General features: G+C 38.7%; 1 protein-coding gene across 2 annotated transcripts in view; it reads right to left on the reverse strand.

Moving 5' to 3' along the window:
- Positions 1-19,660, reverse strand: part of grin2da (glutamate receptor, ionotropic, N-methyl D-aspartate 2D, a) — a 249,319-nt gene that overhangs the window by 74,913 nt on the left and 154,746 nt on the right. For both annotated transcript variants that reach the window (XM_026156009.1, XM_026156011.1), the window contains one exon: positions 4,185-4,299. In XM_026156009.1, coding sequence (XP_026011794.1) covers positions 4,185-4,299 — 115 coding nt within the window. The remainder of the gene's footprint in view (positions 1-4,184; positions 4,300-19,660) is intronic.

Genomic DNA, 19,660 nt, shown 5'->3' on the forward strand with positions numbered 1-19,660 from the left:
ACTACACCTTCATTTGTATGTTTGCAAAGTTAAAACCTACTTTGAGAATATATTCTCCTTCAGGTACAAGAATTGAAATGAAAATGATTTAAAAAGCAGCTGAAAAACCTTCATAAAGCCTGGCCTCTCTTATACAAAACACCAGAGAAATTAAGGGTCACACAAGACTTTTGCACAATGTTAAAGAAATTTTAACCATGTAAGCCATGCTTATAAGTCAAATAGAAGTCTGAACAAGTAACAATCCAGCAAACAACAAAATGAAAAATTAAGTTCTAACAGTCTCAGTTATAGCCTCCACATCTTGTTTGAGATCTAAAAGGAAGCCTGTGTGCAACAATATCATTTTCTTTATTTAATATTACTTTTATATTACAGTACTGTGCAAAAGTTTCAGGCAGGTGTGAAAAATGCTGTTAACAAAGAATGCTTTCAGAAATAGAAATGATTGTTTATTGGCCCCAAATGTATTCTGCAGCAGGACAACGACCCCAAACATGCAGCCAAAGTCATTAAGAACTATCTTCAGCATAAAGAAGAACAAGAAGTAATGGAAGTGATGGTATGGCCCCCACAGAGTCCTGATCTCAACATCATCGAGTGTCTCTGGGATTACATGAAGAGACAGAAGGATGTGAGGAAGCCTACATCCACTGTGGTTAGATCTCCAAGATTTGGAACAACCTACCAGCCGAGTTCCTACAAAAACTGTGTGCAAGTGTACCTAGAAGAACTGATGCTGTTTTGAAGGCAAAGGGTGGTCACAGCAAATATTGATTTGATTTACATTTCTCTTTTGTTCATCCACAGCATTTTGTTGACTGATAGAGGTAAAGACCCTACAATAATACTGTGAAAATCTTCTGTAGCTAACATTAGAAATTGTGTTTGTGTCCATGATGAATTTAAACACACTGTTCTTTTATCTCTAATCTCCATTGCATTTCTCATCCTTAAGCTGATAAATGCGCTTTTTCACCCCTAAATGCCAAGTACAATATGTTTGACACCTAGTTAGCATTTCTTTAAATCTGCTGTTTGATGTGGTTGTGGCCTGGTAAACCAAAGATGATGAGCTAAATGCTGAAATGCTCAACACAGTTGGGGTAAACTTCTCTATTGGGGAATTTCTCTACAAAATAACCTGAGCATAAGATATAAAAGAGCAGCACAACGGTGCAACATAACCTCTTATCTTTCAGTTTTTCTGCTTGCTGCAGCCAGTTTTTTTTTTTTATTTTTTTTTTTTTTTTATTCTATCTACCCCAAGTGTATGGAAAACTAGTCAGAAGCCTATCTCCTCTGTCAATATTGCAGCCTTCATTCAGCAAAAATTCAATACAGGAAAGGTGAGATGCTTCAGAAAAGGGCTGAAGATTGTACTATGATTCCCACTGATAGAGCAGTACTTCAGTTTGCTGCCTCTTAGCACCAGGCAGAACTATAAATCGTCGCTTTCGTGTAAGGTTAACTATTGCCAGAAGACTGAAGAAATACAGCAGAAATACAGAGCTCAAAAGCAAAGCGAGACCGGGTGAGAAAAGACATAACTAAAAAAGCTGAGACGTTACAAAATAAGTGCCCGTTGTTCAGCAGTCACTAAGCATCGTCAATATTATCACTGATCTGAATCTTGATGTGAGGCTTGTTATCTGCTGCAAAACAATCACCACCATCACCACCACTACCCTCAAACCACACCAACATTAAGTATAACTTTTTTTTAAACCTCAGAGTCCAGCATTGCAGCATGCTGCAAGCATTGCAGTGCAGCATTGTCAAGTTAATATGTTTTATCAAGAATGTGGGCAAGTGAAGAGAGAATCTTAGAGGCCCTCTTAGATCATATATTTGCCATGACACACAGAGAAGAAGTGAAGCTGGTGACAAAAGAATGGCCAAATGAGATTGTACAACTGAATCTCACATCAAACGGAGCAAAACATTTCATTTGTTCTCTCAAATACTTCCACAGTTTCTTACTGTCTCTTTGATATATTGTTCATATTTCATGGTTTAGTTCACTATAATCATATGCTGTATAATCAGCATAATACAACGAGGACCAAATCTTGCAATTGCAGTGTGGCCACCTCTATAAAAGCAGATGTTTTGGCTATTTGCTGATCTTTGCAGGCGTGTATGCCCCAGCAAATACACCCCTAAATCATATTGTACTACGCTCTGAGAAGCCTAAGAATGCTGGCAGCCAGTGGCAGTGGTGCCTCAGCCTCCTATAGTAGATGCACCTATGGTATGAATTTGAAGTTCTAGGTGATTTTCAGAAAAAGTTGACATCTGACCTCGACCTTGAAGTCAAGGCCACTGAGATTTAAAATTTTCTGAAATTTTGAGTCGATATGGTAAAGAATTTCAAAATTCTTGGTGACATCATTCTTCAGTTATTGCATTTACAAGACTTTGAGAAAACCTGACCTCTGACTTTGACCTTTAGGTCCTCAAGGTCACTGAAATTCGATGAAGATTTTTAGCAGATGCACCTATAGTATAAAGTGCAAACTCCTACATCATCTTTTCCTCGAGTTATTGCATTCACAATCTTGGACCTGGGTGACCGCATTGTGCTTTTAAGCCTGCAGGGTAAAAACAGTTACCATCCTAAATGTGAAAGTTCATGAAAGCAACAAAAAACAAAACACTGAATAAGTGTGGCCTGGTTAGAAGGGTTCCCAGGAGTAAAGCATCCAACTTCTAAAAAGAATGCCTTGCAAAGTTGCATCTGCATAACCCACAGGAGTTCTGGAACAATGTCCCTTGGACAGACAAGATCAAAGAGGACATGTTTGAACAAAATGCACAGCGGCACATTTGCAGAAAACAAAATATAGCTCAAACACTTCATACTAATTACCAAAAGTGATGGTCGGGGGGGGGGGGGGGGGGGGGGGGTAATTTGGGCTTTTGCAGCCACAGGAACTGGGCACCTTGCTGTCACTGTCACAAACTCCTCTGTACATCAAAGTATTCTAGAGTCAAATGTGAGGCCATCTGTCTGACAGCTAAAGCTTGGCCAAAAGTGGGTTATGCAAAAGGACAAAGATCCCAAGCACAACTCAAATCTACAACTGAATGGCGGAAAAGACAATAATTAGAGTTTTGAGTGACTCGACCAAAATTTTAGTTTATGAACCAAAATTCATAAACTGAAGCAACATGAGAAACAGAAGTGTTGCTGTGAGAGACATTAACATAAACAATCATGTGATTGAAATTTCCTTTGAAATTTACAGTCTTGGCAGATTTGTTCAAAACAATATTTCCTTACTGTTAAAAATAATTTGCAAAAATACTTGATTCTAATATTATTTTAGTTTGCATACTATAATTTGCTGTAAAAATATCAGTACTTCTTGTTCCTCAAAGACATATATATTTGCAGTATTTTGTGTTATCTTCTCTTTAAATGCTCCTTAAATCATTTTAAATGTCCAGACCAACTTTTAGGTCAGTGTTGAGCGACTGTAGACAGGTAACACACTACAGCAATGAGGGACTTACTGTGATGCTATGCAATTAAAACAATGTGCGTGCGTGTGTGTGTGTGTGTGTGTGTGTGTGTGTGTGTGTGTGTGTGTGTGTGTGTGTGTGTGTGTGTGTGTGTGTGTGTGTGTGTGTGTGTGTGCGTGTGTGTGTGTGTGTGTGTTTTTATGTTTTTCTTTAAAATTTTGATTTTTTTTCCTTTCAGGTTTTCATTCTCAAAATTAGGGAGACCTTGAGTCTGCTACTTGCCAGTAAACATATTGAGTCTTAAAATGTCAGGAGCAAATGGAACAGGGTGGGAAGAACAAAAAGGTTTACTTATTTCTTCAGGTCGAAGGAAAGCTTGAGGAATTTAAAGTACCCACAGAGGAAGACCTTGGATTTAGTACTATTACTGTACAACTGCTCCTGATGGCAAAGATATTGGACTGTGCATTAGCACCTACTAACAAGGCTGAAAAACACAGACAGGAGTAGAAGGATGGAAAGGAGGGGGCCTAGGGGAGATCTAATATTGGAGAGAGGAAAGGAGGAAGAAGAGATGAGCTTCAGGCAGAGAGAGCATAAAAGGTGAAATTGAGCAGTGATGAGTTAGCATGTTTGATGGTGTGTGAAATTGTGGTTAGCCTATCTAGTTGCTACGTTTGGGTAATTAGTGCCAATTTACACAGATATGTACTGACCTCCTCCCAGCCTCTCCCGTTGGAATAGGAGATAACATCAAGCAGCGGTTTGGATAAGTAGCCATCACTGTTGAAAGAGTAGTCCCGTCCACCTATGGATATATTGGTGAAGTACCTGCAACAGAGATTGGAGAGCAGATAAGTTCTTTTTTCTTTAATCTATATACCTCAAATATGAAATCAATCAATTTGAGTGGAATAGAAAATGGGAATGATGATATGTTTCTGCTGTTTTTAAGGCATTAATTTGTTATTAATTTGTCTCATTTAATTTGCAACAAAATTCTTTGTTTCCAGAAAAGCGTCTGTTTTGCCAACTTATTTTTCACTGATGGATTTCCATGATGTCTACTGAGTGCATCCATGAACCCACAGCATGAAGCTCTGCTCACTTCTACTCTATTCTTATCCTTGTTATCCTGTGTCTAATGTAAAAGTTCTAGGAAATCTGCAACACACAATTTTCAACCTTATTACTTCTTATAGAAATTAAAAATAGCAGAAACGTTGAGCAATTTCTGCTTCTTTTTATTAGAAAGAAATAAAGAAGCAAAAGGAAAAAGAAAAAGTCCAGAAACAAGAATCAAGTAATCAGAGCTGTGAAGGTAGGGCTGAGACCTGCACTGCAGGGAACAAACATCAGGGATTCTGTGCTAAAGACAAAAACACATTTCTAAGAGGAAATGACATTGTTGAGGAGCTGAGACCATGAGGTGAAGCAAAGACAAGATGAGGTGAGGCTTGGAGGGGGACGCAAGATAAAGCAGTAAATTCGCTAAAATGTTTCCCCGACTTCAACTACAACAGCGGGAGGCTTGCAGAAGAACAATATGAGTGTAAGCCATGAAGGTCTTGAGCGCACTTTTAATACTTGAAAAGAAGCAAGTAGCATTGGTGCAAAACAGATAGTGAGAGAGAAAGAGAAGGCTTTGCCTTTGATGTTTTGTAATGAAACATCTACCCTAAAAGCACCTGGAAAAGAGCACATCAAAGCATCCTAATGAAGCCTGCATGTTCCCAAAAACAAGCAACCTCACTGAAAGAAAGCCTTAACAACTCAAGTAACCCTTAATCAACAGTAATCAGTCGTGGAAACACAAAAATATACACTGCAGAAACAAGATGAAAAAGTGATATACCGTAGTAACTAAACTATTAGCAGCCCAACATCTGACTATACTGAAAAGAATTCAATTGAATTTGGTGAATTTGATTAATATGAATTCAGATGTTTGCAGGCCCATTGCCACAGGTGGATAAAATCAGTCTACCTCTGCAAACATTTATGAAAGATTTGGTTGTTCTAAAGAGCTCACTGAATTTCAGCATGGGACTGTAATAAGATACCAACAGTGCAAAGAGTGGTATTATTACAAAGTGGAAGCACTTTGAAACCACAGCATCTCAGCCACAAAGTGTTGGACAACATCAAGTTAAAGAGTGAGGCTGCTGAGTGCTGAGGTGGAAACGACATGTTGACTCAGTATTTGCAGAGCTCTAAAGCACCTCTGGTGTTAACGCCAAAGGTGTTAACACCAGAGGGAGCTTCATGGCATGGGTTTCCAATGCAGCCACAGAACCTGGGCACCTTGCAGTCAATGCGTCAATCATGAAATCTCTGTATACCAAAGTATTCTAGAGTTAAATGTCCGACAGCTAAAGCTTGGCTGAAAAAAGTTTATGCAACAGAAGAACAATCCCGTGCACACCAGAATGGTTGACAAAGAAAGGAACCAAGGTAATGCAATTGTGCGAAGTCCAGACTTCAACCGGATTCAAATGTTGTGATGGGAACTTGCAAGTGACAGCAAACCTTGAACTGAAGCACCCTTGTTATGATGAGTGGATCAAAACTCTTCCACAGTGATTTAAAAAGAGTGATAAAGTCATCTAGAAAATGATTACTTCAAGTTATTGCTGATAAAGATGGTTCCACAAGCAAGGGAATTATTGAGTGTACTACAGTTACAATGGCCACTGTCTTTGGACTGTGGGAGGAGCTGGAGGACCCAAAGAAAGCACATGAAAACTCCAAACAGAAAGGCCTGAGCTGACCAGAATCCTTGAAACTTCTTGATGGGAAATTAAAGTGCCAACACTGCATGACCTTGCAAGTAGGTTGGTTGAAAACACTTCAAACTTCTCATGTTTTTGACATAGTCATCATTACCTTTTTTTTTTTGACATGTAACTGCAACTCAAATGCACAATCTACTCCAAATATACTCCAGTCAGAAACTCTAAGATCAGAATAATTATTGAAGAGATACCTGTAAATAATAAAACAAGCATCAACCCACTTTTTTCAGCACCAGTTATCGTAATAAACTGAATAATGCCAAATCTACTGCAAATTGTTTCACATTCTGAATATTCAGAAGAATTCATTTAATGGATATTAACTTCAGCAGCCAAAACAGTGAGAACACCTTCGGCACATCAGCTACAGATGTAACCTCGTAGACCACGCACCTCTGATGGCATTTTTACAAAAAGAAGCCACTTGTGTATGTGCCTCTGAATTCATGAGTACCTATTTCATGACTGGAAAGTGTTTGACTTTCCTGAAAATGGAAGGCTTCTAACCCGCTGCTGTGCCCACAAGCAGCTGATGTTGCCTGACATCTGGCAGGTCCCCGAGGTCGTCAGTATTTCTGTTTCACCTGCTTTTACACCTGAGAAAAAGTCTGCCTCGAGGCTCGCAGTGGCACGATAAAGAAATGTCTCCATCCCTTCTGCCAGGTAAAGCTGGATTGCAGCTGAGTGTAGGCTACAATGTCACACCTCCCACCCTCACCTCCCTTTTTTTTTTTCCTTTTACTTCCACTATCCTTTTATCCTTTACTTTGCCTCTGCTTCTTACTTCCACCCTACCATCTCAAATTCTCTTGATCTCCCCCCCCCACACACACACACACACGGTACAGTACAGCGCAGAGATGCAGGGTACCAGCAGTGACAGCAGCAAGAAAGTCTGGAAGAGCAGCAGGAGCTGGAGGAGGTTGAGAGAGAGCATGAGAAATAAAGATAAGGTGGAAGGGAAAAAAAGAACATCTTGGAAACTGTGACTAGGATAAAAGTAAGAGACAGAGAGAAAGAAGAGTGCAACAGAAGAGGGAGACAGATGCAGACAGCGAGAGTGTACGCAATACAGAGAATAAGACAAAGAGGGCTGCGTGGCACAGAAACATGATTCACTGAAGTGCTTCACTGAGAATGGGTACGAGCAAATAGGTCTGCTACCGGCAGTGTTGGGGAGTAACGGAATACATGTACCGCCGTTACGTATTTAAAATACAAAATCCGAGTAACTGTATTCCGTTACAGTTACCGTTTAAAAAGGTGGTATTCAGAATACAGTTACTTTGTTGAAATAAATGGATTACACTGCGGTACTTTCCTGTTTCATATTGTCGCGGGTCAGGACTGTTTGGGTTTTTTTTGACAGCTACGTTCTGTTGTTCCAGGCGGCAGCGTTACGGTTGCCATGGTTACAGGGCGACGCTCTCTCTCTCTTTCTGCGGCTGTGTGTTTCCTGGGTGAGAGAGCGCCTTTTCGTTGTTGTTGTTGTTGTTGTTGTTGTTGTTGTTGTTGTTGTTGTTGTTGTTGTTGTTGTTGTTGTTGTTGTTGTTGTTGTTGTTGTTGTTGTTGTTGTTGTTGTTGTTGTTGTTCTAAGCTAACAGGCAGAATGCTACAAGCATATGTCACAGTACGGCTGTGTGCAGGCAAGAGTAGGACCCAAACGCAAACTCACAGAGTCAAAAGTTAAACTCAAAAAACACAGCTTTATTGCTGGCGTGGAGTGGGACACGAAAAACAATACAAAATAAACTAAACTGGGAAAAACTAAAGCACAAGGAGCCACAGGGAAAAATCACACAGCTATGATGGAGGACGCAACACTGACAAAGAGAAACATGGGGCTTAAATACACTGAGGGATAACGAGGGGGAATGAGCCACAGGAGGAGAGCACAGCTGAGAGTAATTAAGCAGGACGAGGCAAGGGAAGCAAAACTAGAAACATTAACATAGAACAGACTGTGAAAGTAAAACAGGAAACACACTGACGGAACTCAAGACATGTGGACTTAACAGACTGGGGGAGACAGAACATAGGGACCTGAAACATGGAACAGAAAGGCACAGTAGATCAACATGAACATAACAACGCCACAGGGTAAGAGTAAAACTGAACACGATGAACACAGAAACACCAGACCTCTTCACAATAAAACAGGAAACATAATGAGACGTAGACATGACAACCCAAACTTCACAATGTAAGACACAGACATGAAACACATGAAAAGCAGGGGAGATTTACCATAGTTGGAAACACGAGGGGGAAATAATAAGAACTAGAAACACTTAAGCATGATAACAAATGAACTTAGGAACCTGAAGGGCTTACATAAACTAAAACATCAAAATGAACTAAAACTCAAAACACTGGGTCATAAGACCCAGGATCGTGACAGCATAGCTCTAAAGAATGTAGCATCATGGGCAGTATAGTCCGTGTTGCAGGGAGAATGGACTGCCATACACGTTATGTGTCTGTGAGCGCGAGGAGGGAGAAAAAGGCGAGTGGAAAGGTACGAGTTGTCGTCGAGGAAAAACGGGAGCTGGAAGCATGTAAATATAATAATAACCACTGCAGCCAAGAAGAGTGCCTGATGAGCCCAATTTTAAGTAAGCTAGTAAGACTCGACTCTACACAGTGTTCGTGTTTTCCTCCGAAAACAATAAGTTCCGTTGGAACAGTCTTTCAACGCCTCTCTCTGTCCCTCGCAAGAAAAGTTGACCCACACAACAAAGTAAAGCTATTTTTCGGCTACGAGCCGACAGGGACCCCGCCGTATTAGTCAGAGGTCCCTTTACTACAGTTCGGAGTTGCGGACCTTCAGTAACAGTAATAAATCACACAGCAATAGTACATTCACGTTGGCCGTAAGGCCAGCAATGTTGTGGGGATGGAGCTGGACTCCCTCAAGGTGGTGTCGGAGAGGCGGATGCTGTCCAAGATAAAGACAATGTTGGATAACACCTCCCACCCACTCCATGACATGTTGATCAGTCACAGGAGCTCGTTCAGTGAGAGACTGAGATTACCGAAAAGCACCACTGAACGACACAGGAAATCATTCCTGCCTGTGGCCATCTCCCTGTACAACGCATCCACTTAACACACTGTTTGCTGCTACAACTACACATGTTTCTTTTCCAACTATTTATCTATGAGTGACTTATGTATGTATGTATGTATATATATGTATATATTGTACTATTCTTAGTTAGCGTATTGTCTGTCTTGTCTTAATGTTGGTTTAAAATGGAGCACTGTAACAAAAAATAATTTCCCCCAGGGATCAATAAAGTATTCTGATTCTGATTCTGATTCTGATTGTTGTAAAAAGCACGATAATATATTAAGTAATCCAAAGTATTCAGAATACGTTACTCTCATTGAGTAACATAACGGAATACGTTACAGAATACATTTTGGGGCATGTATTCTGTATTCTGTAACGGAATACATTTTAAAAGTAACCTTCCCAACACTGGCTACCGGTATGAACCAGCAGCTGCTACAGGAAAAATCCAAAAGATGAGTTTAAGAAGCTCTTGAACCCGCAAAGTAAATTTAACAACCAATCCTCTCCCCAACAATGTCAAATCAAAGGAATAGTTAATAGCATAATAGTTCATTATTTTTACTTTTCAAGGCAGAGATAAGATGTAACGAGTCACCTTTCAGTAAGTGCAAGGTTTCATCTCAATGGTTTATTCTGTTATACCCCTTACAAGATCGCTGTTGAATGTGTGACGTCTTAAATGGAAAGCTTTGGTTTTGTTTGTGTTTTCTGTCCTGTAGGTTCCACTTGTCAATCAGACGAGCCGCGAGTTCCTTTTCTGTGAATGTTTGTGTACTGAGCTGCCAGCGCTCATGCTAACTGCCCAGATCTTCCTCTACATGTACCAAAGAAACATCTGCTAAAGCCTCAGGGAACACCTTTGTTAAAAATAAAACATAATTAAACATTTTTGTCACAGTTTTGTTTTTTTCACCTTCTGATGTCACTCCTCATACAAGTATTTGAAATTTAAAAGAAATCACTTGATTTATTCTTTGTTGTTGTTGTTGTTGTTGTTGTTATCATTTTCAATCAGGGTAGGTCACTGGTAACTGCTAACTTTACTTTGCACACTGTTAAGCATGAATATCCCAATACCCCCTTCTTCTTATTCTTATTATATTCTTATATTATCTTATATTCTTATATTATTATTATGGTTGTATAAATGTTGAATGTTAAAATTCATCATACAATTTGTAAAAAATAAATAAATAGTGTTCTCTCTTCTGTCATATCTCTAGCCATCTGATAAGATAAATTATGGATTTATATCTGTGGATTTGGTTTGATAGTGGTTAATGGGACTGACATGGAAGTCTGATGGAATATATATTTTGGTTCACCTTATTTATGTAGTTTTACACTTTATTCATATTTGCAAATTTCTGTTAAAAAAGGGGTGTAAATATCCATCTTATTTTCATAAGCTAGCTAGAGACACAGTGACCACCCAGTGACACAAATTTTTATCTGTCAAGGAAGCTTCTGTAGGAGCAGTTCATTGCAGCTTGATCCATAAAACACCTACACAGCTTTGTTAGTGTCTTCTACATGTTCTTTTTCACTGCTGTAGTAGCCATTTCTTAATGTTTTGCCAACTTCCCTTTATTCACTAGGAGGTCTTTAGCTATTAAAAGTCATCAGATATACATATTTTTTAGATTCAATATGTTTTAAAAGTGAATGCAAATACGTTTTAGTAAATATTATATTTACATCAGTAATGTTGACTGTGATAAAATTAACATGATTTCCTGAAAAAAAAAAACACAAACAACTTGTGACTTTGTGACCAAGGAGGCAGAGTCACGTGAAGACAGAAAAAAAAAAAAAAGAGAAAAAAAGAATGACAGAGTGAAGCAGGAGACTCTCACAGACTCAGCGGGAAACCAGGCTCTATGCATTATACCTACACAACAGCTGAGCTCAGATGGAGCCTGATGTAATCGATGAATTTGCTACTGAGACATGTGACTGCTGTGCATCAAACAGTGGAGGAAGAAACGTTCCCAGTGGAATTAGTACCCGTTTTATGAGCATCCTAGCTGGGAGGCAAGAGTAAAATAAATATCATGGGGCTACAGCTGAAAAGAAGAAATTAAAGAACAGAAAGACAGCGGAGGGGAAAAAAAGCAAGACAGGGAAAGAAATAGACCCATCAATGTTGAAAAGGAAATAATTCAGGGATTCAGTGGAGGATAACACTCGGCTCACCCTGGTTAATCCACCTTTTCATTTGTAGCAATAAAGTTTACCCAGGCCTACATCTATTCCAGCTCACAGAGGGGCAGAGAAAAGCTCGCCAAAAGATTGTGGAAATCCTGGGCTAGACAGAAAGAAGCTCATCTTAGCGTTGATTTTCAGTAGGATGAATTGGATGTCAAGTATTTAGATCTGATTCAATACTGATGCTAACTTTAGAAAAACTGTGCCATTAACACAGAAAGCATGTTGAGGTCAGAATCAATGTTTTCCCATTTTTCCCTTAACATTAGCCAGAAGCTGAAAATTAACCAAAAAAAAATTGTTGTATACAGTGTATGTATTTATTTATTTATTTGGCCTCTGTACACCATAAACCACTGCCACCATGATAACGTCAGCCCCTCCCCTTTTCAGCTTTAATTCAAGGTATTACACCCAAAATCCATTAACTATTTTTAGAGGCTAAAAAATGTTTTTTAATACTGCCTGACATCTAGGACCAATGGACATTGCTAAATTCTGTGTTGCCTACCTTGAGATATTCTCCTAGGCCATGGAGGGGGGGGAACTCCAGGCATCGAGGGCCAGTGTCCTGCAGGTTTTAGATGTGTCCTTGATCCAACAGAGCTGATTTAAATGGCTAAATTACCTCCTCAACATGTCTTGAAGTTCTCCAGAGGCCTGGTAATGAACTAAACATTTGATTCAGGTCTGTTGACGCAGGGTGAGATCTAAAACCTGCAGGACACTGGCCCTTGAGGCCTGGAGTTCCTGCCTTTAGTACAGCCACCGTCAGCTGCTCATGGGTGTTTTTGGCTTTGGTTTTGTCTTAGATAACTAAAGCCATGCTCTACTGAATCGAAACCAGGGGACTGACACTGACTTGACCATCAAAGAATAACTAATTCCTTCACCTTTAAAATCTCTTGGGTTGCTTTTGCAGTATGTGTTGGACCATTATCTGTTGGCACTGTGAAAAAATGATCAGTTTTGAGCAGAGAGTATATAGTCCTACAGTTCACATTCATCCTGCTACTTATGTTAGCACTCACATCATGAATACACATTAATGGCCCAATTCCAGTGAGAGCCATAGGTGCCCATATATACCATATCATTGCCTGCACTATGTTTGGCAGATCATGTGGGATCCTTCAGATCATGTTTCTCTCCTTCTCCATACTTTTCTTGTCCAGTAAATCCTGGTTTCATCTGTCCAAACATTTTCTTTTTCAGAATTATGCAGGCCTTTTGTGGTTAAATCTATTCTCTTCTTGTTTTTCTAAAGTGGAACCAGTGGTTTGCACCTTGTGGTAAACCCTCTATTTCTATTCACAAAGGCTTCTCCTGATTTGACACTGACATGAATTTTGCCAGCGGCTGCCCACATATTTGGTCAAATTTGCTGGTTCTAATTATATGTCATCAACAATGAATGCATATTGTTTTTTGTTTTTTTTACATTGTTTAAATTCTGTTATTGTTTAAAGCATCTTCTTTTATAATAACTGTGTTAGTTGTCACAAAAAAGGGGGCAAGCAAGTCTATTGTTCTATGGCAGAAAAGTGAGTTAACGGTAAAGTCATTACAGTATATCATTCACTAAGGCCAGAGACTGACTGACCAGTCGCTTAATAAATAAAAAACTGTGTTGTTTAACATCAAATAAATGGGGGAAAAAAGAAAAAAAAACACAACCTATTCTAATCTCAGAACATGAAATAGACACAAGCTTTCGGCACCTGTGCCTCGATGCTTCAGCCGTGACAAAAAAAGGGGCTAATACTCCTGTTTAAAATAGAAAATGGTATTTATTCAGCACTTTTCTGCTCTTGCTGAGCACTCAAAGCACGTCTACACCACAAGCCACATTCATCCACTTACGCACACATTCATACAGCACTTTAATCTATGCACTTTAAGCACTTAAAAAAAAAAAATCTATTTCTGATGGATCCATCAGGGGCAGTGGATGTTTAGTATCCTGCCCAAGGACTCCTCACCATGTGGACTTCACACTGATCCTCCAGATTAGCAGACAGCCTAATCTACCACTAAAGTCAAACTTTGTTTCTGTGATGTGATAACAAAGTCACCATGAGAAGATAGAAGGGGCATCATGAAGTACAAGTTTGTTGACTGGGAAACCTTTGATTGTATTTAATAGGCTTAGACAGAAATGTTTCATAACAATGAAAGGTTAATAAATTCTAAAGGGTAGCCAGTGGATGTGAGGATCCTCGTACATGGTGATGGTGATGGGGCTAACACATGTTTCAACTGCTCCTTTTAGCAGAAAAGTCTTTGTTGGTTTGTTTGTCTTAACTTTACAGGAATATTAATTCCATGCTGATTATGAATAATTATGCTTCATGTTTGGTTATTGGTTTATCAGTTACCTTTAGCTCACTGTTCTATCATTGGCCACACTCACCTCGCTGTTGTTTCTTCTAACCAATCACACTAAACTCAAGAGCTTGGCAACTACAAGTGGAGCTGTCAGGGCAGGAGTTGTTTCAAATTACACAACAGAAACAATAAGCAAGTAACAGATTCACAGAGTCCTTGTGGTGAAAATGATGAATCAATATTGTTTCATTTCAGATTCAGCAACTCACATCTAATATGCTGGAAAAACAGGTGGAAAAATTTGCCAAAAAAGAGGCAAAAAATGGTTACATTTTGACAAAAATAAGGTTATCAAGGAATTAGAGAACCCATCAAACATTAAAAAGCAATATATATATATATATATAAATAAAGAATTCTAATATCTTATCACATATTTTGTCTCAATCCCAGTATCTATGAACATATCTTAAGATGAGGAAAAAAAATATCAAAAAATACTTTTGATTTTTAAATATCATTTTTCATTCAGTCCATTACAAATGAAAAGAACATCAAATTCCCCAGTGTAATCAGAGGAATATCTCAGACGGGAGGTGTGCAGTACATTAGAGAGAGACTGTTCAAATGATCCATTTGGGCAGAGACATGACAAAGAGACTGCCTGTCTCTCTGTTTGATATGGCGGATGTCCTAATGGTTTATAGTCCTGCCCTAATAAGCACCAAAGCTGGTTGGTGTGATTTTTTCCATCAGTGAAAACATTCAGCCTTTTTGCAGGCTGTTGCAGAAAAGATTTCTTTGTAACCATGACAACTTATTCAAAAGTAAAAAAGAGATGCGTAGAGAGCAAGATGGAGAGTTAACGAGAAAGATGAAAAACAGCAATGGAGAGAGAGTTAGCTGGAATGATCAAGAATCATTTCATGCTCGGTGTAATGAAAGTCAGAGATTTGTCAGCATTTATTCACCATCTCTCTTCATCTTATATCCTCTTATCTGCACTCTCATGTTGATGCTACATAATCCTGAATATATTTTCAGGAGGAAAGAAAAAAATGAACAAAGCATTACAGGAAGATAGCTTTGTGATTTCCACCTTTTCAAAGAAAATATATTGTACTGAAAGCTTGCACAAGTGTTCCAGAACTCTAAACATTAAAAGTCTATTAGGATGTTGACATAGGAATAACCTTGTTTACAGATAGTTTATCTTGAATGCATTTGGCCATGGATATAATTATTCAGCATTTTTGAAAGAGAAATGCAGACGACTCATCTTTAAAATTTACTACTGAAACTTGAAACAACTTAGTGCAAACACCAATACAACTGGAAATGGATTTCTTCCATTCTGAATCTACCCCTATCCATTGTAAGTTATTCCAGTTGGTGGTGATGCTATAATAAAGTAGCCACTCTTGCATGATGATCGCTCCACAGATTTCATAAACAAAGACTGCAACGAAGCAGATTGTTTTCTTATTCTGACCAGCAGAAAAACATGGCAGTAGCCTAAATTATCAATTATTTATTTGATTGAAACATTCAGTTTATTGTGTAAGAATTCAAATTAAATATTGAAGTTGGCACACCAGGTTGAGTAATGCAATTTGGAAAGGGAATGAAAATCTGGCTTGTTAAAATGGCATTTAACTGTTTTAATTATGTTTGATTGTATCCCCTCTGTCTACAAGAGAACACGTGACACTGAGATTATTGTCTAAATTTATGCTTTTATACTGGCATTAATTTTGTACTGGGTATACATTGAAATTTTATACTTTATACTTTTGTAAATGTATAATTATTCTGTAGATAATAATAATAAATAATCACGACAACAGTCTTTGTCCTTCTGTGTTTTTATTTTTTTACTTTTTGTTCTTTCACAAATCACATCTAAATCAAGTACAGCACATGGCTACATGACACAGTTCAGTGAAAGGTTTGTTCAGGGTTGGCAGGATCATATTTCTTGTTACTGTCAGAAAGCAGGAAATACTGTGACCCAGTAGGTGTGTCCTGTTCTGTCTCCAACCTTAGGTGCCACCCTCGTGTCCAGCTGACTCTACTCAGCAATTAGGTCACAGTAGTTAAGACAAGACAGGGTGTTGTTTAGTAATTCAGACTTTTTAACTTACTCTTTGGTTGACCAGCTTCTGGGATTTGTTTTGTCTCATTTCTCATGATGGTGATAGTGTCTTGTCTGTCTCTTTCAATTTAATTATGAACAGAGTCTCTGCTTTGACCATTTAGTCTCCTTTTTCTACCTGGACACTTTTTGTTGCTTCCCTACATCCTCTGGATTAGTTCAGGAGAATATAACGAGTGGGGGCTTGTCTAGGATCTGAAAAAGGGGGTCCAGCATAAGCAGTATTTGGTTTTTGCTTGAGATAGTTGCCACTACCCGTGGTTTCATCTGTCTAAACATAATACTATCTGTGGAAAATGCAAATTTACCCTATCTCTAACACACCAAACTTCACCTAATTATCTTCTGGAGCATGCTAGGCGTGAAGTAACTTGAAAGGCAAAAACGTCGGTAACTGGCGCCCTGAACTGCCTAGCCCCAACAAGGAAGTTATGCCCACCCATGGATTATAGTGACTTTTTTTTTTTTTTTTAAAAAGCAAAATAATAAAAGAATGCCCAAAGAAAGAAGGTAAAAAGCTCAATTGGACACTCGCCTCACCTCACAGTGCTTCACTTGTTCCACATTTTGTCATATTACAGCTTTATTCCAAAATGGACTAAATTCTAAACACCAGATAACAAAGTGCATATTATTCTTTTTTTTTATTTTTAATAAGAAAGCTAAAAAATAATTTCATTTTTTCCACTTCATTATCATGAAGTATGTAGAATTTTGAGATGATCTTAGTGATGCCAAAATCAGCTGATACTCTTAATCCAGTTGGAAAGCTAAGTTTTCCAGTTTTCATAGAGGATAATTAAGCTGATGTAGCCTGCTAACACTGCCTGTGCATCTGGAAGCTGTAACTTTTGCTCTTGCTCATCTGGCTCTTGGGGAAGTGTGGTCGGAAAAAAGCAGAAAATGTTGTTGGTGAAAATGAAAGTCTTTGACCACAGAGGTACTTTTTTTTTTTTTTTTTTGTGAAAAGAGCGAAGAAACAAATCGACAATATTTTCTTTATTTGTCATGAATAAATTATCATATCAAAGAAGTTTTAAAATGGATGTTGAGAAATGATGTATCCATGCAGGAGTGTGTTCAAAAAACAGTTGCATCATTGTTTGTTACTGAAATAAAAAAGAAAAACTACAGAAACTGACCAAACTAAAAATAGATCAATCAATCAAAAAGACTTGCAGTGATTGACCAGCAAACTACAGGGCGCACAACAGCAACACACTAACATGTCTTTAGCGTCTCACTGTGAGTAAAGACACAAAGTTTGCCAAAGTAAACTGCAGGAGTCCACCGTGAAAACATTTCTAACCACAAACCTAATCATCAGACACTAATTACCGTCACCTTCAGTGAACTCAGAGCCAACCACAAGCCAGTAGCCTCAGTAAGAGCAGTGAACACATCAAAACAGTTACAAGGTAAGTTATGGAGATAAGAGTTAATTTCATGGTAGTCAGGTGTGCCTTTGTTGGACTACTTGGTTGTGTGACAACCTTTTACACATGATCAAGCCTTTCCCCAGCTACAATGATGGGATTGTGCTATATTATTTTAGCTTTCTTTGGATGGACTTTGGTGCTAATTAGGTGTTGCCCTTACACTGAACAGCATTTTGTAATGCTAGAAGCACTTATGGTTTTTCAAGGGAACCAAGCAAATTAACTTGCCCTACCTCCCATTGCTGACACAGAGGATACCGCCAATTAAATCTCAATTTAACTTTTTTTCTCCATTATTTTAAATCCTTAAATTATCACAAAACTGCTAAGTTATGACTGATGTCGTAAGGTGCTGCTTTTAATATGCAAATCTAAGTGTACAGGTGCCTCTCTGTGATTGGTGGACCCAGAAGATGGAGGGATACAGACTGGTTACCTAAATAGTGGTGCTGTCAGCGTTAACAATGACATTAACACCATAACCGCATTAACGTGGCAAATCTCCGTTAGCAAGTTAGTAAATTTAATTTAATAAATTATTTAATGACCTATTTAAATAATTCATTTTGTCACTCCTGGCCCTCTATAGAGGCCGGCCAGTCATTTATCCTCTGCTCATCCCAAACAGCCACACCTTTACCTGTGAAGCATATTCTAAAAACCTTTAATGTTGTTTGCTACATCGAGGAGTTTGTAGGGGTGGACTGATCATAGTTTTCTCCTGTTTGTCTTTGTTAGGGAGTCACCTTATTGTTACCTGGTTTATTCATTTTAGATATGTTTGGTAAATAATTCAGATAGTTTCCTTGCGTTTGTTGTTTTGGAATAAAGTCCACTGTGAACTTGCATTCAGCTCCTTCTAAGTGTTAAAATCCAAAGTAAAATAACATATTACAAATAAATCGTTGTAAAATTGTACCAACTGTTTGCCGCGGCTGCTTGAGGTCTGAGGATGGATCACACTCGTTGTGGTCTGGCCAACCCTAGACATGCCATAACAGTTAGTAAAATGAATAAAGAGAAGATTTAATAAAGAAAGAAATGCTAGCCCTATGCAGCAAATATTCAATGTGATTTTTTATCAGTATCTCCCCCCTTCATGTTCCTTCCTGCTCTCTCTTGGACTCTCTCACTCATTCACTCTTTCTCATATCGACTGATATGATTCATAGTTCATTACTTTTCATGACAGAGCCACTATGGGCCAGAGTCCTGTCCTCTGGTTTTGAACGCACCAGCAGAGCTGTCTCTGCTCTTACAGTGTGGAGAATACTGCTTGTATTTTATGCTGTTGTGCACACACACACGCGCGCGCACACGCACACACACGCACAGTGTATGAGAGGTAGAAATGAGCTCGGGTTGAATCACACAACACAAATGAAAGGCCTGTGACCATGAACTCCAAAGGGAGAGGCGGCCTGACAGCTGAAAAGGCTATCGTGACTCCTGTGTGATTCAGATTCTGCAGTGAAGGAGACTACAGGAGCGCAGAATGTGGTGTGTGAACTAAATGGGCTACGTGTAATATTCATAAATCATTACAGGATATTTTGTGAGACATCTAGAGATGTCATCATGAAGAAGCTCTGCAAAAGCCATTCTCTCAAAGCCTGAATTGCTGGAATTTAAACAGCAAGTCAATGAGGAGACATGAGTAGAATGGCTTAAAGGAGACTGTCCTCCACCAGAAAATGGCCACTCACGATTTGTTCAACAGAGATGCAGTAATTGTAAATTTTTTGGCCATTTCTGTGTGACTTGCCATTCACAGTTTTTGCCTATTCCAATTTTATTTTTAAGAACTATATAAAGTATATGCATACAAAAAATAAACTTTTCCTCATTGCACAATTGTATTTTCACAACAGAGTAAATTGGTAAACTTGACAATTTCTCCCAAACTGCAGTAAGTTACAGTATCGTGTCTCATCTAAGTTAAAATAAAGTGTCCTGCTACGGTAAAGAGGTCGAACTAATGAGCTGAAAATAAGCTGCTGAACAACCACCTTTATTTCACATTTTCATGCTGCTCACCTATGTGCAACAAAAGGTTAGTGTGTGGCTGTAAGTGTGCGTGCAGCTATTTGACTGCACCGCTCTGTGTGATGCATGTGCATGAAACTAACTAGCTCATAATTGGATCTCTCAGGGCAGAGATTCCTGTAAATCTGGAGATTCCAGTCAG

Source organism: Astatotilapia calliptera, chromosome 22, assembly GCF_900246225.1.
Source record: "Astatotilapia calliptera chromosome 22, fAstCal1.2, whole genome shotgun sequence".
Taxonomy (NCBI): domain Eukaryota; kingdom Metazoa; phylum Chordata; class Actinopteri; order Cichliformes; family Cichlidae; genus Astatotilapia; species Astatotilapia calliptera.